This window comes from Echinops telfairi, unplaced genomic scaffold (genome assembly GCF_000313985.2).
Source record: "Echinops telfairi isolate 266 unplaced genomic scaffold, ASM31398v2 ScPeMD7_21;HRSCAF=78, whole genome shotgun sequence".
Taxonomy (NCBI): domain Eukaryota; kingdom Metazoa; phylum Chordata; class Mammalia; order Afrosoricida; family Tenrecidae; genus Echinops; species Echinops telfairi.
In genome coordinates, this window is record NW_022103918.1 from 733,580 (window position 1) to 758,046 (window position 24,467).

General features: G+C 41.9%; 1 protein-coding gene across 2 annotated transcripts in view; it reads right to left on the reverse strand.

The window, feature by feature from the left end:
* Window positions 1-4,926: 4,926 nt before the first annotated feature.
* Window positions 4,927-24,467, reverse strand: part of ART4 (ADP-ribosyltransferase 4 (inactive) (Dombrock blood group)) — a 21,455-nt gene continuing 1,914 nt past the window's right edge. The window contains exons 2-3 of one of the 2 annotated variants that reach the window (XM_045288477.1): window positions 21,402-22,110; window positions 4,927-5,541 (exon numbers count right to left, since the gene is read on the reverse strand). In XM_045288477.1, the coding sequence (XP_045144412.1) occupies window positions 5,450-5,541; window positions 21,402-22,110 (801 nt within the window). In that variant the 3' untranslated portion in view covers window positions 4,927-5,449. Of the gene's footprint in view, window positions 5,542-21,381; window positions 22,111-24,467 lie in introns of those variants that run through there. The other variant, XM_004713802.4, reaches the window with a different exon arrangement.

The following is a 24,467-nucleotide window of genomic DNA, read 5'->3' on the forward strand; positions in this document are numbered from 1 at the left end:
TCTTCTTTACAATGGTGGTCTCAATAATTTCCCCTTTTTAACGGTTTTATTAGAACTTTATCCACACGTCATACAATTCAATAATTCAATTATATAAGCAGAGGTGTACAATTATCACCACATTCAATTCTAGAACATATTCTTCCTTGTACTCATTGTCATTCATGTAATTATAGCTTTTCTAATTGTGGCAAAACCACACACAACAAACATTCTCCAGTTCGACAACTTCTGTATGTAGAATTCAGTGCCATTGATTATACTCTTCATGTTGTATATCATTATTGATATCCCTTTCCAAATTATTCCACCACCATTAACATAAACTCATTCAATCTTTGTCCTTCACCCATGGTAACCTTTCTTTTCTTCTTCTTTTTAGTAATTTTCTTGATACCGTATTCCTTATTTACTTAGGGTGTATATCCATTAGAGATTTTCCGGATCATATTACATTTTTATTTCTAACTTAGGAAGCACCAAAAAGCGGTTTTACTGTTTACAGTCCTACCAAAAGTGTATGCCGGCTCCAATCTCCAGGAGCACATTAAAAAGAGTATTGTGGTGAAAGCCTGCATGGTGGGAAAGTGCTGGACCACTAACCACGAGGTTGAAACCCACCAGCCACTCTGAGGGAGAAAGATATGGGTGCCTGCGCCTCTAAAGACCTGTGGTCTCAGAAGCCCAAGGAGGATGACTATGAGTCAGAATCGACTGGGGGCAGTGGGTTTTCAGTTTTATACACAGCCAAAGATATGGCATTTCAACAATTTCTATGTGTATAATCCAGTGACATTGTTGGTTACTGTATATACTTCAAGTGCTAACATTCTTTTCTACATTATTCCATCACCATTATCTTAAATTCACTTCCTCCTAAGATTCCACCCAATCTTTTGTGTATGGTCAATGCAATATCACATCCTTTAAAAGAATACTATCAAAATCACGTGGGGGTGGGACTGGCTGACCCTCTCCTTCGTAGAATCACCACCATCACCTGTTACCCCAAGGCTGGTGTCCATGAAGTGACGCCAGACAGGTCTCCACCCTCCAACCTTTTTCCAATTCTGATACCATCCTTGCCTTACACACAACTCAGATTTCTCTGCTGGGCTTGATAATTTGTTGCAATGGGCACACGGAACTCACATACTACACTCACAATTATGGAGTTTACTAAAGAAATAACAGGTTACCATTTAGAGTAAACAATTATTCAGGACAGCGTTCTTTGTTCAGGACAGCCTTGTGAAAAACAATAGCTAGAAGAACCGTATTAAGCAATTCACAGCACTGGAAGCACAATTGTCAAAGCAGAAATACTTTACTAATTAAAACTAGCTTTTTTCTTTTTTAGCTTAAAGAAGACTTCCGGGGGTGGTTTCCACTTTTAATATTTAAAATTTAAATGCTATTTTAAAGCAATCGTTTTGGAGGCTCGTTCTGCCTTAATGGGCCCAGGAAGTCTGGATTCCACTGAGAATTTGAAATTCTATTCTGCGTTTCCCCACTTTTGATCTGGATTCTACTATAAAATCTTTGATCAAAGAGCTCAGCAATGTAGTTGGGCATCATCCAATTCTTCTGGTCTTATGTCAGAGGGGACACTTGCTCATGGAGGCAATCAGACACATATTTGATTTCCTTCACCAATTTCTAACTCCTTCTTCTGTTACTCCAAGACACTCTTTATCAGGTATTGATTTAAAAGAATCTTCTTACCCAACCCCCTCTGAGACTTCTCATAGGATCAAAATACTTTAGATTGACTTTTAGCTTACGCGGGTGGCTTCAGCTTTTCTGTCCAGCTCACGGTACTCCTTCATTATTAGCCAGTCCTGTATGTTTGATCTTGTATGGCCTCCATACTGTATATTACAGCATTCCATCCATTTTAAAACAAGCTTTCTCTTTTCGACTGCCCCATGGTGGGGCAGTGTTTGGTTGTTAACCAAAAGGTTGGTGGTTCAAACCCATCTACCACTCTGTGAGAAAAAGGTGTGGTATTCTGCTTCTAAATAATTTATAGTCCGTCCCCCTGGGATGGGGGCCATATAGCAATCATTGTGATCGGTTCCCCCTTACCCTTACCCTCCTAGTATTGCTGCTCCCCTTATTGGCTCTGAAGGGTTTATCTGTTCTGCATTCCCTGTGTTACGAGCTCTTACCTGTACCAGTATACATGTTCTGGTCTAACCAGATTTGTAAGATAAAGTTGGGCTCATGGTAGTGGGGGCGGGGAGGAAGGAAGCATTAAAGAACCAGAGGAAGGTTGTTTGTTTCATCGGTGCTATACTGTACCCTAACTGGCTCTTCTCTTCCTTGTGCAGCAGAAAAGTGGGTGAAATGAGACAGCAGTTGGTGGAAGACATAGGAAAAAAAGAGAATAATTTACAAATTATCAAGGGGGCATGGGAGTGGGGAGTGATGAAGGAGGGGAATAATGAGGAGCTGATGCCAGGGACTCAAGTAGAAAGAAAACGTTGAAAAAGATGATGACAACGTATGTGCAGATGTGTTTGACAAAATGGGTATATGTATGGATTGGGATAAGAACTGTAAGAGACCCCAATGAAATAAAATTTAAATTAAAAAAATGTATAGTCTTGGAAACCCGATCGGGCAGTTCTATGATTTTCTCTTTTCCACTCATCGGAAGTCAGTCACCTGCAACCTCATCCCTGAAGGTCTAGCTAATCACAGAGCAGAGGAATCTCATTTTCCTCTAAATTCCAAGCTCTTACGAGTTATACGGTGGGTTTTTTGGGGCACTGAGTACAACTCTTACTAGTGTGTTTTCCCTCCTTCCCCTCCCTTTTGTTTCCACATCAGCATCTCCAGGTGCAGCTGAAATGCCACAACCTGCTTGGCGTCTTACCTTCATTGGGAGCAATCTCGATTCTGACCTCACACAGACAACATTTTCTCCTTGTGCTTAGCATTTCCCCCAAGTCTTGTTTTATATTCTTTAAAAGATGTCTCCTAAGTGGTCATAAACGCACTGAAGATTGCTCTATAGCATACTTAACTTTTAATTCCCTCAAATTTTCTACACAGTGTAGCTCAATAAAAGCCTTTTTATGACCCAGAAAAAACAAGATGTTGGGAGACTTTTCCTAATAGGGCATAACTCTGCTTTATCGCTGCCATGTCAAGGTTCATGGCAATGCCTGCTCCCCTCGCCGTGTCCCCAGGACTCTACTAGGTATTCACCACCCTGCCACATTCTTTGCACAACAAATCACAGAATGTATCTAGCTTTGTTGAAATGCTCTACTTGTTTTGTTTTGGGTGTAGAGGCCAATGAAAACTAAGTAACAGAGGTGCACATGGTCCCAATTTAAAGAGTGCTAGTATGTAGGTCAGGGGTCCTGGTGCAGTGGTTAAGTGCGTGGCTGCTAGCCAAAAGAACATTGGTTCAAACTTAGTGGCTCTGTAGGGCAAAAGCCATGAGATGGGTCTACTTCCATCAAAATTATGACATACAAGACCCCACAGAGCTGCTCTATTCTGCCTGTTAGGGTTGCTATGAGGCAGAAGCAATTCAATGGCAAGAACAACAGTATGTGGTGCATGAACTCCCTGCTGGGTAATTCTCTGTGATTAATTACCCATTCAATCTCTTCCATCAGGGTACAGGTCCTTTGAGACATCTGGTTGGGAGTAGATGAAATGATTTCCAGATTTGCTTCTTCATAACTCCTCTTGTTAGGCTAAGTGGTATGGATTTTAAGCAAAATTCAGTCACCCCCTGTGTTAGTCTGGGTACATTAGAGAAACAAATCCACAGAAACTCACATGTATAAGAGAGAGTTTTATATAAAGGGTAGGTGTACATCAAGAAAGCATTCCAACACAGTGCCCATAAGTCTAACATTAGCCCATATGCCCGACACAAAGTCCACAAAGCCCTCCTTCATCTCACAAAACACACGCAATGACACTGCCTGCAGGAGGAAAGCCAGGTCAGTGAACATGTAAGCATCTCAGCGCTGGCAGGGGTCTCCACACGGCTGCTCCAGCACTCAGGGCTGCACCAGGGTAGGTCCATGTGGCTTCTCCTCAGGGATGTGTTGTAGGAAGTGAGCCTTGCCAGCTGAAGCAGTGAACCGGCTAAGGCAGCTGCACCCTGGTCTGACCATCAGAAACAAGAGACCTGAGAAGTAGAAAGGCGAGGCTCATTGAGCCATTTATCCCTCCACCTTTAAATTAACCCCATATGTGTTTGTTGGCCAGGTTGGCACAATAAACCTTAACTATCTCACCTCCCCTTCACTTTGTTTAGTTCAATACTAGAGTCCTTGGAGAACAGGTAAGTCAACTCCCCATCTCCCCATTTAAATTGCCATCTGCCAGAGGGAGAAGTTGGAGGATTCCTAACTTAAATTCAGTGATTTACACTTTGTAGCTCATGGTTTCCACATAATGTGGACTCAGTCCATCTTTGAGACTTGCTTGGTCATCATCTGCTTTCCTTCCATACATGTAAATATGCTTTCCTAACAGATGTGTTTCCATTAACTATAAAGACTTAAAAGTTCAATGCACCGGCTGGTCCTCTATAAACTAACAACTGAGTTTAACTTCTAATCTTTGTAATAGTGTAAGAACATGAGTGTAGCTCCTTGTTAATGGCAGTGAGGGAGATTTTACTAATATCTTTAATGTTCTTTTGCATTTTCCAAGTGTCCATGTTTCCTTCCAGCTGAGACCACACTAGTTTTGTCTTGAGGGCCGAGAAAAATCACTGACAAAAATATCCACACCTTGGTTATGTTGCTAAAACTCAAGGCGTGAGCATGTTCATTTGATGAAGAATGCCTCCTTTCCTTCCTAACCGAGGCTTCTTTGACTTGTTCAAGGTAGGGTTCACCAAATGAAAAATAAGGGACAGCTCTTCAGAATTCAACAGAATTGTCTCACTTGTTTGGAACAGAAATTTTAATTAGGGTTATTTAAGCAAAAGATATTTTTTTGATTTATAGAATGAAAAAAATAGCCCAGGGTATCCAACTTCAGGCACTGTTGTGTCCTCAGGCCCATCCTACGCCGTCATGAGACTCAGTTCACTTCATTTCTCAGCGCTTTCTTCAATGTGTTGGCTCCATCCTCAAGCAGGCAAGTCATCTGCTAGCATTTCTGTGCTTAATCGGCGCCCGAAAGAGTGGTAGCCGTTCCGTCTCTAACCCCAATCCGAATAATGTACTCTGGATCATATCTCACAGGCTCTGATTGGTTCATTTGCTATCTAGCATGAATAAATGTCTCCATGGGAAGAAATGTGCTGATTGGCTAAAGCCTGAGTTTCTGGCCCAACATAGATCTTGACCTGTGTCAGCGCTGCATCAACAAAGAGTAGGTCAGAGTGGTTCTCAGAGGGTAGTTCGGAGAGTGTGGCAAGAATAAGTCTGAATGGGTGCAGGAAGGCAAGGACCAGCTGGTTCCTCTACACTCTGCTCTGGGAAGAGTTAATGACACTGGCCAAAATGGAGAGAAAAGCAATAACTAAAGGAGCAGGGATATACTTCTTGCTGGAAGCTGTAAAAGAAGTAAAAAAGAAAGAAAAGAAAAGTTAGAGATATTTTAGGTGGCAACGAATTTTTTTAATCCCCAATTTCTCCTTGGATTCACTTACTAAACTTAGAAAATTACTGGTAGAAATATTTGGGGTTGAACTTATGTATCACATACAGTAGCATATATATTAACCAAGACAATACTCATAATAATCTCAGGGACGGTACTATTCTCTCTTTTGCAGACAAGGAAAGAGAGGCATGGAGAGACCGGGCATTTAAGGGAGGCCAGGATTGAATCTCGGGAGCCTGAGTCAAAAAACCCTTCGCTGAACTGCCTGGAACCAATATTGCTTCATTGTACTTGACCCATCAGCCGCACTTATCATTGTTGATCACTCCCTCCTCTTTGATAGTCACTCTTCATTTTCTTCTGGTAGACTCTCTTAGCTTTTTCCTCTCCATCTGTCCAAATCTTCTGATGCTTTTTTGCTATTCCTTCCCATCTTGATTTTTTAAAATTGGAAGCACCCTGGGATTTGGTCCTTGCACATCTCTCCTTGATCGCTTATCTAGCCCATAGCCTGTCTCCCACTGACGCCATGTTTGTACCACTACCCTGGATCCCACCGCTGACCTCCAGACTCATATACCCAAGTGACAACTCAACATTGGTGGACCATGTCGTGTCTCAGATTTAACGTATCTAATGCCAAGCCCAGGAACTTCCATGGCTTAGGGGGCTATGTGTTGGACAGCTAACCACAAGGACAATAGTTTCTCCCCAGCCACTTACCACCCCTGGGGAGAAAGATGAGGCTTTCTGCTCTCATAAAGATTTATAGCCTCAGAAATCCCAGAGGGCAGTTCTCCTTTGTAATCTAGGGTCACCATAAATCAGAATCAGCTCGATGGCAGCAAGAATACCAAACCCCTGGTGCTTGTGCCCCACTCTGCTCTCTCCACAGGCTTCTCCACCTCAGAAATGGCAACTCCGTCCTTTCCATCACTCAACCCAAACTGGACCCTTTCTTTCCATTCTTCCCATCAGCTATGTCTGGACGTTCTGCTGGCACGAACCGTCATAATCCACCCCGAGTTTGCTCAACCCTCAGCACCTCTCCTGCTGACCCTCCCTGCTCTCATTTGGATTATTGAAATAGACTCCTGATTGATTCTGCCTTATTTACTGTTATTCTCAACTGAGTTGTTAGAGCAGATCCATTAACATGTATGTGATTTTCTGTCTGTGTGAAATGCCCTACTGATTCAAGAAATCTGCCCCAAACTTTTAAAACCTAACTGTGCTTCCCTATGTTCCTAAAGAAGGGCTACTTAGGGCATTATTGTACTATTGTCCCAGTGGGTCTTTTTCACTATCACCCACCCTCGAGCCTGGCTATGTAGGAGCCTGGGGAAAGACAGAAAAAGTACCTGTGGTCCACATGTCTGAACAGGTTATGGGTGTATTAGTCGGCTTTCAATAGATGTGTGTGGAATGTGCCGTGTAAGAGACAACGCAAAGTACATAGAGCACTGTGAGCAGAAGTGTGGAACAGAACAACTATAGACATTTGTAGGGAATATATTTGATCCCAGGAGCCCATGTGGGGCTGCTAACCTCAAGGTTGGTGATTCAAACCCATCAGTCAATTTTCAGGCAAGCTTGCTTGTTTCCATAAAGATTTATAGTTTTGAAAATCCTATATGTGGTTTCTATGGGTTGGTAGTGACTCAATGATAATGGATTATACTCAATCACTCTCTTGGTGGAACGAGGTTCATGTAATGGTTTCCCATCTGACTAAGAGGAAAAGTCTAAGTCCTTATAACTGTCGCAAGGCCCTATTTGATCTAACCTGAATTATCTCTCCTTTCAGTTTGCATTACTTTCCCCCTCATTCATTCCCATACATTGGTATACTTGAGGTTGTTCCTGATTTAGGGTCTTTGTGAATTCTTTCTAGAATGCTTTTTCCTTAGATATTCATGTGGCGAGCTCTTTCATCTCCTTTCAGCTTTCCCTCCAATGTGGCCTTCTTAGTGAGGCTTTCTCTGATCACCAGATTAACATCACATGTCCCTCCCTCTGTTATTCCCTATTCCTCTGCTTTGTTCTACACTTATCCTACCACCTATAAACATCCTACAGGAATTACTTATTGGTTTTATTTATCACCTACCTCATTCTGCTAGAATATTAAGTCCACAAGACAACGATTTTCATTGATTGGGTCCACCGTGGTAGTCCCTGTACCTAGAATGTTCTTGTGTGCCATTGAGCCAACCCAACTCATTGCACTCCCTTCTGACGGGAAAAATGACTTCACAGGGGTTTCCATATTGTAATTTTTATGGGAGGAGATTTCTCTCACACAGCCTCTGGGTGAGTTTTTACTGCCAACTTCTCAGTTAGCAACCAAATACTTAACTGTTATATCACCAAAACTCCTTAATCACTAGCATATTATACATTCTCAAATGAACAAATGACAGCTGATATTATGGAGCAGCTGAAACAACAGAGGTAAATGTATAGACGTTATTACAAACCCACTTCCATCCAGTCAATGCTGACTCATAGATACTCTGTAGCACAGAGGAGGACTCTACCTCTTTGGATTTTTGAGGCTATCAACCTTGATCAGAGTAGGAAGATTGAGCTTTCTCTTGAGGAGCAGCTGGTGGGTTTGAACAGCTGACCTTGTGGTTAGCAACTGACATGAATCACCTCTAAGGCTCCAAGATATTGCAGTAGAATCATAATCATATTTCAACAACTCACTCTTGAACATCCTCTAGGATGTTAAAAATAGCTAGGATGTTTAACCAGGATGTTAAAAATAGCTCCTTTTGACTGGAAACACAGGGAATCCAGGGCAGATGATCTCTACAGGACCAGTGGGAGAGTGGCGATACCGGGAGGGTAGAGGGAGAGTGGGTTGGAAAGAGGGAACCGATTACAAGGAACTGTATGTGACCTCCTCCCTGGGGGACGGACAACAGAAAAGTGGGTGAAGGTAGACGTCGGGCAGGGCAAGATATGACAAAATAATAATTTATAAATTATCAAGGGCTCATGAGGGAGGGGAGAGCGGGGAGGGAGGGAAAAAATGAGGACCTAATGCCAGGGGCTTAAGTGGAGAGCAAATGTTTTGAGAATGATGAGGGTAATGAATGTACAAATGTGCTTTGCACAATTGATGTATGTATGGATTGTGATAAGAGTTGTATGAGTCCCTAATAAAACGATTAAAAAAATGTATAGCTCCTTTTGGGTTTAGTCTCTCAGGTTAAAGTAACTTTCCCTTCCTCTCTTGACATTTTTTCTACATTTTTAATGATTGTTATCATTTCTCCCTCACATTAAAAAAACCCTGTGATTTAGGAAAATAAATCTTTGAATTCCACTAATGCAGTTGATAAAATCTTTTATTAAAGATATAGCATATCAATTTTAGTTTTGCACTTATTTATAATTTTTAATTAGACATGTTTTAAAATCTTTTAATTCTATCCTTAGTCCAAATCTAAAACAAACTGACATCTATTGAGCCAATTCTGACTCATAGTAACCTCATAAAATGGACAGTAACTGTTCCATCAGATTTCCAAGCTATAAACCTTTATAGAAGCAGACAGAGACATTTTTTTAATCCTATAGAATAATTGTCTGGCAGCCAACCACTGCAAAACCAGGGCTTTCTTTACTTTTTTCAGGTACAGGGTGTTGAAATATTGAATAATAGGTCAAAATGAAAGTTGTCGCTCATTAATGGGCTATGATATCAATTGGAGAGATTGTGGTAATTATTGTTAATAATGTAATAAAATAGGTTAGAGAGGAAAATACTAAAGTTACACAGCACCTAAACAGGATTCCTGTTACTATAGATGCGTGTGTATATGCGCATTTGTGTACGATGGAGCATGGGAACTGAATTTTAATATGGTCACAGTCAAAGACACTTGAAACCAATGGCAGCTTCTCAGTACCTTTCATTGGGCAGATAAATGCATCTCCTAAAACAAAGCTAGAGAGAAAATTGTCATGGACTTTCGGCCACAGAATGAAGGAAAGGGTTCTGTTTTTACTATGTTTAAACTTTTGAATCTTATACAAACCATTTAAGCTTTCTGCACCTCAGTCTTCATAGCAGTCTTAATAAAAACAACACGTCGCTAGGGAGGGAATTCTGAGTAGAGTACCACCAAAGTATGAAATCTTTAAGGGAGCGGACGGTTGCATCCTCTTGTAAAGCAACTGCTACATTAGAACGACCTTTCACTCAGCAAACGAGCTCTTAACCACTATGCCACTTACACTAATACCAACCCCAAACGCATACCCATTGCCATTGAGTTGATTCAACGCAGAGCAGACCTATCTAGGGTGTCTGAGACTGTAAATCTCTACAGCAGCAAATGGCCTCATTTTTCTCCTTCAAGGGGCCCGGTGGATTTGAATTGCTGAGCTTGTGGTTAGCGGTTCAGTGCTTATGCCACAGGCTCACCAGGGATCTTTCACACCAAGGTAGTGGAGTCAGGAACCCAATTTACAGCGTGATTGTGATCATTAAGCAGATAATGTGTGTGAGGACATGGTACAGTGCACATTCAACACAAGTGGTATCTTCGTTTGTGTGTTGTTAGGGTCTGTCCATTGGTTCCCACTCCTAACCACATATGGAAAACAGAATGCAACCCTGCACTGCACCATCCTCACAGCAGTCATGTCTGAACCCATGCTGCTGCCACAGTGTCAATCCCTCTTGTGGGTCCCCCCACCATCTTTTTTGCCTACCTTCTATTTGGCCAAATATGTTAACATATTTGGCTTCCTAATAACATGTCTAACAAATGTGAGCTGAAATCTCACCATCCTTGCTTCTAAGGAGCTGCGCTTTCTGGCTGCACCTCTTCTAAGACAGAGTTGTCATTTCTTCTGGCAGTCCACGGTACTTGCAACATTCTTCACTCACATCGTAATTACAATGGATCCATTCTTCCCCAGTCTTCCTTATTTGTTGCCAACTTTCATGTCATATGAGCCAGTTGAAAATACTATAGCTTTGGTGACCCTATCTTACAGTGGCCCCGGGGGCTTTGGACACGGAAACTCTTTATGGGAGTGGAAAGCCTCGTCCTTCTCCCGTGGAGCAGCTGGAGGTTTTGAACTGCTGACCTTGTGGGTTGCAGTGCAAATCCAAACCACTAAACCACCAGGCCTCCTTTAGGCATGCCTTAGTCTTCAAAGTGACATCTTTGCTTTTTAACATTCTAAAGAGGTCCCCAGCAGCAGATTTTCCCCAATGCAATAATACATCATTTGATTTCTTGACTGCTGATTCCATAAGCATTTATTACAGGACTAGTAAAATTAAATACTTGACAACTTCAATCTCTCCTCCATTTATCATGCTGTTGCTTAATAGCATAGTTGAGGATTTTTGTTTTCTTTCCACTGAGTTGTAATTTATATTGTATTTTTTGCTCATCATCAACAAATGCCTCAGGTTTTCTTCGCATGCATGAAGCAAGTTTGTGCCATCTGCATGGTAAAGGTTGCCAACGAGACTGTTCCCAGGCCTGACGCTGCCTTCTTTTTAAATAGTCCAGCTTCTCTGCTTTGCTCAGTGTACAGATTGCTTAAGTATGATGAAAGGATCCAACCCTGATGCAGACTTTCCCTGATTTTAAACAATTCTGTAGAACCAAACTTTGGTCATCGACTCGATGCCTTATGGTATACAGTCATGAAGTCAGAATTGGACTCAGATCCAGTTGCTCAGAAAGAGCTATTCAATATTTTGAAAACGGTAAAAGTAAATTTGACAAATACAAGTTAAGCTAGTATTTGAAACCAAATTCTATCTATAGCTTTTCTTCTGTCAAAATGTAGGAAGGAGTGGGTATTGGTCCTTTCGACTGATACTCAGTAGAGTGTTGGCACTCAAAATGTGGAAAGCATTTCAATGAAGTACACATTTGTGTCATTGAACTGCTATTCTACTTTGACATGCAAAGTACTTTCCCGAGCTTTCCAGAGGGTGGATATCAGGTGTTATTGTACATTACTCCTAGCAAGTATTACTTCCATTTTACAAATGAAGCAACAGGCTCAGAGGTTAAGTCATTTGCACGAGGATACATAGCTACTGTCCCTGGGTAGGCCAAACAGTTAATGTTTATCTATAGGTGCCACAGTACAAAGGCCTGGGAATCAATTTCCAAAAGATCACAGCTTAAAATAAAATATGGAGTGAGGGAATACAAAAAATAGACTTTGGGGCCAGGGTGTGGCACCCCATCAAACTTGACTGGAAAACACTCCTAAAGGTCAACAAACAGACCTTGAGCTATTTATAGGCTTTTCTTGTGTTTGTTGTTTTTTATTTTGTTGTTGTTGTTTTATTTTCTTTTGTTGCTTTCTTTTGCTCTGTCTTGTTTTTGTGTATATTATTATCTCTGCAGGTCTGTCTAAATAAGACAGGTGGGATAAACAATCTAGAGGAGAAAACAACAGGATGGACAGTTCCAGGGGGACATGGGAGATGGGGAGGCAGGGGAAAGGAAGTGGGTATTAACAAACCCAGAGACAAGGAAACAACAAGAGATCCAAAATTGGTGCCGAGGAGGGTGTAAGAGGCCTGGTAGAGCTTGATCAAAGGCAATGTAACTGAGAGGAATTACTGAAACCCAAATGAAGGCTGAGCATGATGGTGTGACAGGAGGAAAGTAAAAGGAAATAGAGGAAAGAACTAGGAAGCAAAGGGCACTTATAGAGGTCTAAATACAGGCATGTACATATGTAAATATACTTATATATGATGATGGGGAAATAGATCTATGTGCATACATTTATAGATTTAGTATTAAGGTAGCAGATGGACATTGGACTTCCACTCCCTCAATGCAAGAACACTTTGTTCTATGAAACTGGCATTCCATGATGCTCACCTTCCTGACATGATCGCTGAAGATAAAATGGGCGTATAAGCAAATGTGATGAAGAAAGCTGATGGTGCCCGGCTATCAAAAGACATAGCATCTGGGGTCTTAAAGGCTTGAAGACAAACAAGTGGCCACTTAGGTCAGAAGCAACAAAGCCCACATGGTAGAAGCACACCAGCCTGTGTGATCACAAGGTATGTATGGGATCTGGTATCAGGCATCAAAGAACAGAAAATCATATCATTGTGAATCAGGGGGAGTGTGGAGTGGGGACTCAAAGCCCATCTGTAGGCTACTGGAAATCCCCTTACAAGAAGGGTTTTGGGTAGGAGATGAGCCAGTCAGGGTGTAGTATAGCACCAATGAAACATACAACTTTCCTTGAGTTCTTTAATGCTTCTTCCCCCCCACTATCATGATTCCAAGTCTACCTTACAGATCTGACAAGACCAGAGGATGTACACTGGTACAGATCAGAGCTGGAAACACATGGAATTCAGGACAGATGAACCCTTCAGGACCAGTGGTGAGAGTGGTGATACAGTGAGGGTGGAGGGAAGGTGGGGTAGAAAGGGGGAACTGATTACAAGGATCTACATATAATTCTTTCCCTGGGGGATGGGCAACAGGAAAGTGGGTGAAGGGAGGCAATGGAAGTATAAGACATGAAAAAATAGTAATTTATAAAGTATCAAGGGCTCATGAGGGAGGGGAGAGGGGAGGAAGGGGAAAAATGAGGAGCTGACACCAAGGGCTCAAGTAGAAATCAAATGTTTTGAGAATGATGATGGCAACAAATGTACAAATGTGCTTGATACAGTGGATGGATATGTGGATTGTGATAAGAGTTGTACAAGCCCCCAATAAAATGATTAAAAAAACCATGGAGTATTTCTACACAACACTTATGAGGCTTCCTTGAGCTGGAATTGACTCAGTGACAACTGTCAATCACAACAGCATAAACAATTCAAGCCCAAGTAAAATAGAACATAAAAGAATCAGGAGGTTAACAAAATAATAATAATGATAGTAGTAATAGTAATACCGCCCCCCAAAGCTACCCTATTGAATCATTCTGGCTCATAGCAACCCTATCTGGGACTTCCAAGACGGTAGATCTTTATGTGAGCAGGGAGACGTATCTCTCTTTCCAGGTAGCTGTTGGTTTTGAACTCCTGACCTTGAGGTTAGCAGTCGGGTGCTTATCTGGCAGTGCCACCAGGGCTCCTTAACAGTAGCAGTAGTAGCTAGTAAGTTTTGAGTCCTGTTTAGATGTAGCAGACACTGTGGCAGAGTTTTGAGCACATTAATTCATTTTATCGTCACCAAGATTGTATAAGGAAACTGTAGGCATATGATTCCCGTGTTATGCACAAAGAAGCAGAGGCACAGAGAAACGAAAGAAAGCCTCTTGTCCTTATTCTCACTGTTCGTAACTGGCAAGGTTTCTAGGTAACGCTAGGTCTACTACAAACAATTGACAATGTTTCTCCTAGAAGAAAAGTGCTTCAGAATTTTGATTATGTGAAACATTTTAACAAATAAATTCCTCCTCTCTGTGAGTTCTGTGACAGAGAACAGAGCATGCATTTGTGTGGCCACAGATTTCTGGCACAGCTTATTTGCTGAAAGAAGTAACATTGAAGGGAAAGAACTAATTAATATTCTGTAAACATATTTTGAGTTGTCCAGTGGGCATGAAAACATCTGTTTCTATGACAACCACTATAGGTCATTTTGGGGGCGAAAGAATAATTGGGGTGTGGTGGCAGGGGGGGAAATCTGTTAGTGTAGAATGACTTACGTCTTTTAAAAATCTATGCCCTTAAATATATTTATGTTCCCAATGTGGCCTCTTGATGCTCTGCAGGGCAACAGGTTCCCAACCGTTCTTTGAACTTGAGGATGGCAGTTACAAATTAACCAAACCAACTTGAATGAATTGAAGGACGGGGGAAGCGAGGCTTTCTAACCTACCGTTTGCTTCCTCATCAGGACGACTGCAGAACCCTGGTTGGCCAGTTTTAAAGGTCCTCACGCCCGTAAAAAGTTACAGTCTTGGAAACCCACAGGGGGTCACTAGGAGTCAGCACTGACTTGATGGCAGTCTGATGGCACTACCGGTTGGCATTCTGAACCCACCCGGTGGCACTGCAGAAGAAAAGCCTGGTGATCTGCTCCTACAAAGGCTATAGCCGAGAAAAGCCAAGAGAGTAGTTCTAGCCTCTAACATTGGGGTCACCAGGACTTGGACTGGATTTGGTCTTTTTTTTTGTTTTTGATTTTGTCTTTTAAAGAGCACTGATTTGGTCTTAATAAGAGTGCTGGTATTTTTATCCCTCAATTTACAAGATCTTTCCCCAAGGATACAGAAACTGGTGAACCTCTAGGAAAAATTTAAATATGGTAACTCATGTCTCTAGTGACCAGATCATTTATATTGTGGCCTTACCTCCTTACTTCCTTTCTAGAAAATATTCCCAGATTTTTTTCTAGGTCTTCAAATATTGGGACTGTTTTTAGTCAATTGAATGATGTTTTCATCTGATCCAAGGCCAGCTCACCCAGAATTTTCATTTATTCACTTACGTATTCAATAAGCATTTACTGGGAGTCCCTGATTTACAATGCGTCTGAGTTACAAGGAATCGTCTGAGTTACAAGGAATCACACTTCCTTCCATCATCTGTATGGAATGCTGTATCTTCCTGGGAGGAAGTTAGAGGAACTTGCATGCAGAGGATATGGGGAAACATTGCTAAACTATGTGAATGTGTTTCAAGTATTTGATCTGGGAGAGGTTGGGCAATCATCATGTACCAAGAACACTGAGTTTAGAACTCAATATCTCATCGGTAATAGCTGAAGAAGGGGATTGACAGATCAGGACTGAATTAGGAGTGAGGAGGAAAGAAGAGGAAGGAGAGAAGTTGTCCAATAGTTGTACAGGTAATGGATTAGCTTGAGTTTTTTCCCTAAATTAAATCAGTTTTCTGCACCAAATCATTTGCTTGAAAAACTCAAAATCAATGCTGACTCTTAGTGACCCTACAGGACAGCCTAGAACTGCCCCTGTGGGTTTCTGAGCTGTAAATCTTTATCACAGCAAATAGCTTCATTTTTCTCCTGCTAGTGGCTGGAGGATTTGAACTCCTGGCCTTGCAGTTAGCCCAGTACATAACCCATGACATCACATGGACCTAAATACTGATTGCTTTGCTAAGGTCAAAAGGCAGATTTGGGAAATGGCGAGATGTTCCTGTGAAATAGAAGATGACAAAGGATCATACAGAAAAGGACCTTTTATATGGACTTCTCTCTTTTTCCTGCCTCAGTGGGAACTTCGTCCCCATTCCCAGGGATAATCCAGAGCCTTCCATAAGTGGAGTTATTTTCATAAATGATGAAATGCCAACATGGGCCAAGCCTCTTTATCAGTGTAAACTTTGGTGATTTATCTATTTTTAAAATGTATATATTAAAATATACATGGACGTTTATAGACCATGTTTTTAAGCAACAAAGACAGACAAAGACCATATATATTAAAACATTGACAATGAAAGACTATGATAATGAAAGCCAATAAAAGGTGAAGATACAACTCATGTCAGGACCAGCTGGAATGGATCCATGTTGTAAGTCATGGACTACCTCTATCAGGCATCTCTTTGTGTGAGGCACTAAAGTGAATAATAATAGCCAACATTTTCTTAGGAGTCTCTGAGTGGTGCAGTTAAGCTTTCAACTACCAGAAAAAGGCTTGCAGTATAAACTAAGAGGAGCCTCAGAAGGCAGGCCTGGCAATCAACTTCCAAAGATCACAACGTTAAGAAACCTATGGGGCAGTCCTACTCTGCAAACAGGGATTCACTATGAATTGGAATTGTCCTGACTGCAATCAACAATAACAATACTTATTTGCCACTTATTTAATGTTAAAGGATTATAAATAATGTAGTATTGTATTTTCTTTATTCTTTAACAACCCAGGGAAGTTCTGTTATGATGCTCCTTATGTAGATGTGAAGAATCTTAGATATATTAAGTAACTTAACTAAGAACATCTAACTAATAAATGGTACACGTTGGATTTTAATCTAGTTAGGATGGCTGGGTACAAGCTATCTGTATTCTATGCTAAACTCTTAAATATTACCAAGTTCCTGCCTACACAGAACTTACAGAGCAATGCAACCACAACAAACAAACAAGCAAGCAAGCAAACAAACCTGAAACTCACTGTTGTTGAGTTGATTCAATTCTGGCTCATAGCAACCCTATAGGACAGGATAGAACTGCCCCTGTGGGTTTCTGAGGCTGTCAATCCATAGGAGAGCAAGAATCCTTATCTTTCTCTGCAGAGTTGCTGGTGGGTTTGAAGTACTGACCTTGAGGTTAGCAGTCCAATGGATAAGTCACCACATCATCAATACTCCTTGAGCAATATAAATGTATAGATTATTTCAAGTGTGTTTAGGGCTTTCAAAGATCTAACCATGATCAACCAAACCTCCAGTATTAAGTGCTATGCATCCTGACCCCACTTAGATATTGGTCTAAGCCTTAACTCTAAACTGAGTTAAAGCTGTAGAAGTTCACCACAGGAAAGCAAAAATAATTGTAATTAGTTTTGTGAGAAATCCCCAAATATTTTCCTTTGGGATTCAGATGGTGGCGAAACGTGGATAATAGTTTCTCTTATAAACTCCCTCATTCAATTCTCTACTTCTTGTCACAGATATTCTAAGATGTTTCACTAAATACGTTTGTGCTTATTAACCTAGTAGAAACATTATCATGATAAAAAATGAAGGAATTCTTTCCAAGTGTGGTGTATTTCTAAAGAATCCCAGAACCTTGTCATCACATTTTCATTTATTATCAACATCTCACTGTCAGTTTTCATCTTGTACTAACACTAATCTCTTAGGGCTTTGGGACAGATACTCCTCTCATTTCTCTTGCTGCCTCCAAGAGGAGGGAGGAGGTATGCCCTTGATCTGACCTCTCCCTGGTGCTGCACTTGCAGATAGACCATGATGGGCAGGCCCTTGGCCTCGGTGTGGATGCCAATTTGAGGGCCTTTGCAACACGATAGCCCTGAAATGTAGAGAAATGCTGAGCGTGAGTTGAGAGCAGCAACAATTAGGATAGTGTGGAGACAGAGCCAGGAATCTTCCAAAGGAAGACCCTACAGGGGTTCTGGGAAGGATGAGGAAAACAGACAAGAATGTTCACTCCTTCTGCTCTGGGTTGAGAGTTCACTGTGAATGAATGTGTCCGTAGGTAAGGACAATCTTCCTTCTGAGTCAAGCAGGGCACGGCTTATGCTATTCAAATATCATTCTGGGGATGACTGCAGGTGGCTCTCTAGAAGGAGAAAGACAGAACCAGTCCCATGGTTTTCTCAAAGGAGAGCCTAACAGTTGTTTCCTACTGAGATAGTTTTAATTTCTTCTGCTTCAGTTCACTTTTCATAATGTCATCAGAGTTCACTCTAAAAATATGAATTGGATGGATGCTCTACTATTTAGAAACTTCGAGTCATGTCTCACAACTTATAGGATAACAGTTTTAAAGCCTTTAACATGGAATTAATCCAATCTGGCCCCATCCTAACTCTCTAGTTCTGATCAATTCCCCACTCGCTTCTACTGCTACTCTTTTCCTATTGGCCACACATCCTACATATCTGCCAGCTACCTAGAACTTCAGAGAATCCTAGGAGACACTAGGCTGTTTGGAAATATATGTTGTTTGCATAGTGGTTATGAGTTGGGCTGCTAACTGCAAGGTCAACAATTCAAAATCACGAGCTGCTCCTCAGGAGAGAGAGAGAAGGCTTTCTACTACTATAGAGTTACAGTGGTGAAAACATACAGGGGGTTTTCTACCTTGTTCTATAGGGTCTCTGTGAGTTGGCATCAAGTCAATGCCAATGAAAGTTTTGTTGTTGTTGTTGTTGCTGTTCTTTATTGGAAATAACTTCTGCTCTCCTTTTATTGAAAGCCCCCATTCTCACTTCAGGCTCTATGGTTCCCCCCTGTCAAATCTTCCTCAGTTTTCTCTGGTACTGAGCAGGATAACCTGTTGTTTAAACATCTGGTTTAGCACTTACTACATCTGTGTGTAAGCATTTGTCATGTTTCCATTTTGTCCAGACTAAAAGTTCTCCTGGAATTGTGGTTTTTGCTTTATTCATTCTATGTCTTCAGAAACTCCTATCCCAATGTCCATAACATAGAAGACAATTGAATATTAAAAGGATGGGTAAATCCTACCACCTGCTTTACTTTCTGTGTTCTTTAGTCATGCGATGATTATGACAAATGAGTTTGGAGGAGAAGATGAAAATCTCCTATTTTATGCAAACACCACCCCACCCTCCTTCAGTAGAGTGTTACTATCGCTATTTAGAATTCCACACATAGAATGCCATTGCAAAAACACATTTTCCTAGGGATAGCAGGGGGGAAAGAAGAGAAGCAAACAAAAAAGAAATAAAAACAAAATTTTCTGGCCCACCAAGCCCTGCTCAGAGCAGACAATGCACAGAGAGGACCATAGGGCCAGCCCCACACAACATGACACCCCTCACTAAACCATAGTGCTGCAGGGGACAATACTGGGGACACAGTGTGGGAATTGTGCACAACCTGACCCCATCATACTGGGTGAAACACTAAGAGCATGCAACAGAGCAGCAAGGGGAGTGAAGTGATGAAATCCCCAGAGAATACTAAAAATAGACTTTGGAGACAGAGTGTGGCACCCCATCAGACTCGACTGGAAAACACTCATAAAGGCCAACAGACAGACCTTGAACTATTTATAGGCCTTTCCATTTTTGTCAGTGTCTTTGTTTTTGTTGTTGTTATTTTTTTGTTGGTTGTGACTTCCTTTGTTGTTTTATTTGGCTTTGCCGGGCTTTTGCACTTATTAATGTATCTGCATATATCTATCTAGATAAGATAGGCGGGATAAATAATTTGGAGATGAAAAAAATGGGACCAATGGTTCTGGGGGGATATGGGAGAAAGGGAGGTGGGATAAAGGAAGTGGGGATCCAACCCAGGGACAAAGGAACAACAAGTGAACTAAAATCAATGGAGAGAAGAGCATAGATGCCTAGTGGGGCATCAAGGGCAATGTAACAGTGAGGAATTATTAAACCCAAAGAAGTCCAAACATGATGGTGGGACAAGAGGAAAGTAAAAGGAAATAAAGGAAAGAATTAGGAGGTCAAGGACATTTATAGAGGTCTAAACATAGGCATGTACATATGTAAATATATATATAATGAGAAGGGAATAGAACTATGTATTCACATCTATACATTAAGAATTAAGGTTGCAGATGGACATTGGGCCTCAAGTACTCCCTCGAGGAAAGAACACTTTGTTCTAATAACCTGGCATTCTGTGATGCTCACATTCCTCACACAATTGCTGAAGACAAAATGGGTACACAAGTAAATGTGGTGAAGAAAGCTGATGGTGCCTAGCTATTGAAAGATATAGCATCTGAGGTCTTAAAGGCTTAAGATAAACAAGTGGCCATCTAGCTGAGAAGCAACAAAGCCCACATGGAAAAAGCACACCAGCCTGTGTGATCATGAGGTGTCGATGGGATCAGGTACCAGGCATCTAAGACCCAGCATACAATCATACCCAAGGTGAATTGGGAAATGGAATGGAGACTCAATGCCCATCTGTAGACAATTGGACATCCCTCTAAAGAGGGGTCACAGGGAAGTAACGAGCTGGTCAGGGTGAAGTATAGTGCCAATGAAACACACAACTTTCCTTCAGCTCTTTGGTGCTTCCTTCTCCCCACCATCATGACCTCAATTCTACCTTACAAATCGGATTAGACCAGAACATGCACACTGCTACAGACAAGAGCACCAAACACAGGGAATCCAGAGTAGATAATCCCCCCAGGGTCAACAATAAGAGTGGAGATACCAGGAGGATTAGGGGAGGGTGGGGGGAGAAAGGGGGAATTGATTATAAGGATAAACCTATAACCCCCTCTCAGGGGGACAAACAATGGAAAAGTGGGTGAGGGGCGACGGAGGATGATGTAAGGTATGAAAATATTAATCTATAACTTTTCAAGGGTTTGTGAAGGAGGGTGGAGGAGGGAGGAGGAAGAAATGGGGAGCTGATATCAGGGGCTCAAGTGGGAAGAGAATGCTTTGAAAATGATGATGGCAGCATATCTGCAAATGTGCTTGACACACTGGATGAATACATTGATTGTAATAAGAGTTGTAAGAGTCCCCAATAAAAATATTTAATAACAAAATAGAGAGAGATAAGTCCTCAGGACACATGGAATCCAGGAACAGGAATGGGTGTATGTAGGGATACCAGGAGGGAGGGGGAAGATGGGGAGATGGGGAGAGGAAGAGGAAACCGATGGTAATGATTGACACATAACCCCGTGTCCCCCCCCACCCCCTCCCACACACCAGGAGGATGAACAACAGAAACCACGGGGGAAGGGAGGCAGCAGTTGGTGTAAGATATGAAAATAATAATGTATAATTTATCAAGAGGTCACGAGGGTGAGGGAGGGAGGGAAAAAAGAGGAGGTGATACCAAGAACTCAATGAAAAGTACATGTTTAGAAAATAATGATGGGAATCTATGTACAGAAATGCTTGATCTAATTGATGTATGGAGTGTTATAAGGGCTGTAAGAGCCCCCAATAAAATGATCTTTTAATTAATAACAAAACAACCCCCCCCAATGTCTCTTGCTTGTTAAATATGCCATCACTAAAAGTTATTTTCCATGTTTTGCACTCTCTCCACCCCCCCACGCTCACCCCCAGGCCTCTCAGAAATGCAACGTTATACAAGACTAGCGGTCTGGGATCCTGACAAGCGTTGATTCAATTTAGATCAAGAATACCTTTTAGCAGCTGGCAGTTATATGTGCTCAGGTTCCCAGTTGACTGCAACTGCAACCAATTTCTTCTTGGGTAGTAGCTTACATTTATGACTTCAAACAACTCATAGGGAGGGATCAAGATCTCCTTTTTGAGGGTGAAGTCTTCTACAGGTGCACCCAGACAGGTAATTATGGTAAATACGGTTTCATTACCAAGTTCCTGTGCCTCTTCCCTTAGGAGGGAGGCAGAGAGGAACTGACCAAATCGAACGGTGGCACCTGAGTGGGCTTTGAAGTTGGCATCCTTTGCCCTATGGTACACTTCATAGCATGGACTCTCATTCTTCATGATGACTTCTCTCCTCAGCAGCTGGATTGCTGAGGTCAGGTAGTAGTGCAGATACTTAAAACGGAATGAATGTTCATAGTACTGTGGAGAGCGGCCAGCACCGGCCATAGCTTTAGTGAAGTCCGAGTGAACATTATCGTTCAATGAATAGACCAGGATGGCCACAGCATGGGCAGTAGTCATGGTCTTGGGGAGAGCTTTGTCTTGGTTCAACCAGTTTAAGTGGGCTTTTTGCCAGGCCCTGGAGTAACTCCTATGGCCTTCTAGTTCTTTGGCGAAGTAATCCCCTTGACTCAGGGCCTCCGTGACCTGTTGGCTGCAGCCTTGGTACTGATCATCAAAGGCCTCTGGTGCCAAGTTAAAGTCAATTTTCATTTCAACCTATAAAAAAAAGAAAAAGTTTGAGTTAAATTTTTCAGATCAGATGGTGAGTGTGCTGGCAAGATAGACTGTATTTTATAAGGCCAAGCCTTCTCCTCAAAACCAATACTCGATGAAGCGAGTTTCAGTCACACGCATTTCACTGACCCGGTACTTCCTTCCTGGGTGATGTTTGGTAGCATTGAAAACTGAAGAATTTCTTTCCCTAGAGGTGTAGCAGGTTACGATTTGGATCACTAACCACAAGGTCAGCATTTCGAAATCACCAATGACTCTGCCGGAGGAAGATGAGGCTTTCTACCCCTGTAAAGATTGGTCGTCTCGGAAGCCCCCAGGTGGCAGTTCTGCTCTTTCTAGAGGCCCACTCTGAGTCAGAATCCACTGAGAGAGAGATGAGAGAGAGATGAGAGAGAGATGAGAGAGAGATGAGAGAGAGATGAGAGGGCAGACGCGATCATTTTTGTGTCACTGAAGTGACAGTGCTTCCACATTTTGAGTCCTTTGAAGGCAAAAGGAGTAACAGCTTCATAGTTTAATTATACTCCCTAGTTCTTCTGCCTTCTCCCCCCTTTGTGTTCTTTCCTGGTGTTATGAAGGAAATCTCTTTTATGAATGTCTGAAACCGATATTAAACATTTAAGCTTTATTGAAGAATGAAGAACAAAATTTAGAATATTTAATTGATGAGCAGTATTGGGCTTTCCGAAGGAGCCTGCAGTAAGTAGCTCTCTTCTAAGGATCCTGGTGGCACTGTGAGTTAAGTGTCAGGCTGTTAACAGTAAGGTCAGTGGTTCAAACCCACCATTCGTTCTATGGGAGAAAGAGGAGGCTGTCAGCTTCTATAAGATGAACAGCCTCTGATACCTTATATAGGGTCTCTGAGAGTTGGATTAAAGTTGATGGGAGCGCATTTGTTTTATATGCTTTTCATTTTCTTCTTTGCCTAGGCTCTGAAAGCACAGAGAGAAAGACAGCGAATGAGCGAGAGTGAGAGAGGGAGAACACTATAAAGGCTAACATACCATTATTATTATTGGGTGAGGTCCAGTTGGAGAACATAGCTTTAGGTCTGACAGTAAGTAGGCTTGTTAATTGCAGCCCCCAGAATGAGGGAGACATCTCACAGGCAGGACTGGATTGTGCCCCATCCAGGAACAATCCTTATTACCAAACTTACTCTCAGGAAGAAGAGCAGAGCCAAGCTCAGCATGTCTGGTTGTTCTTCCCAAAGTCATCAATGAAGGCAATGTGGGTACCTCCCTGGGAGTGGAGTGGCCAGCAATACGTCTGGGAGAGTTCCTCCTCTTGGAGACCAGGAATAGAAAAAGGGCAGTCTTCTCCTAGTGGGCAGCTACATGAATATTACCTACTAAGATCGCTTATGTTCTTGTTCAGTGCCATTGAGTGCGTTCCGAACCACAGCGACCCTGTGCACACCGTCTGGTCCTTACGATTGTTCGTTCCTATGCTGGAGCCATCATCGCAACAGTATCTAAATCCATCTTGTTCAGGGCCTTTCTTTCTTTCCCTGCCCCTCTACTTTCCCAAGCGTGATGTCCTTCTTCAAGGACAGGTCTCTCCTCACAACATTTCCAAAAATACCATGTATGTAGGATGAAACCTCGTCTTCCTTGCCTCTCAGGAGCACTCTGGCTGTATTTGTTTGTCCCTTTGGTAGTCCACGGTCCTTTGAATATTCTTTTCCAGCACCACAATTCAAATGCATCAATTCCACCTCAGTCTTCCTTATTCAATGTCCAACTTTCCCATGCATACGAGGCAATTGAAAGTATCATGGGGTAAGGCACCCTAGTCTTCAAAGTATCATCTATGCACTCCAACACTCTAAAGAGATCTTGGGCAGCAGATTTCCCTAATGCCACTCTTCTTTGGATCTCTTGACTGCTGCTTCCATGAGTATTAATTGGGCATCACAGCAAGACACAATCCGTGACAATTTCAAACTTTTCTCCATTCATCATGCTGTTACCCAGGGCGTCAGTTGTGAGGTTTTTGTTCTTTACTTTGAGTTGCAATCCATGTTGAGGGCCTCCACCCGTGATCTTCATCAGCAAGTGTTTCAAGTCCTCCCTTTCAGCAAATTAATATGCACTAGGTCTCGGTGCATATTAATTTGAAGTTAGAATTTGAATAGACGTTCACTGAGCATTGAGAGTTTAACATTAAAGCCAAATTTGAATTATTGAAACATCCAAGATGTTTCTTTCTTGGCAGAGAAATAGTGTTTCTAAAACAGTCCTCAGTAAGGGATAGATTAAGAGAGAGAATTCTATTAGTCAGCGTCAAGGATGTTGGAACAGGAACTCAAAAACCATACCAGGCTATTTTTGCTCTGT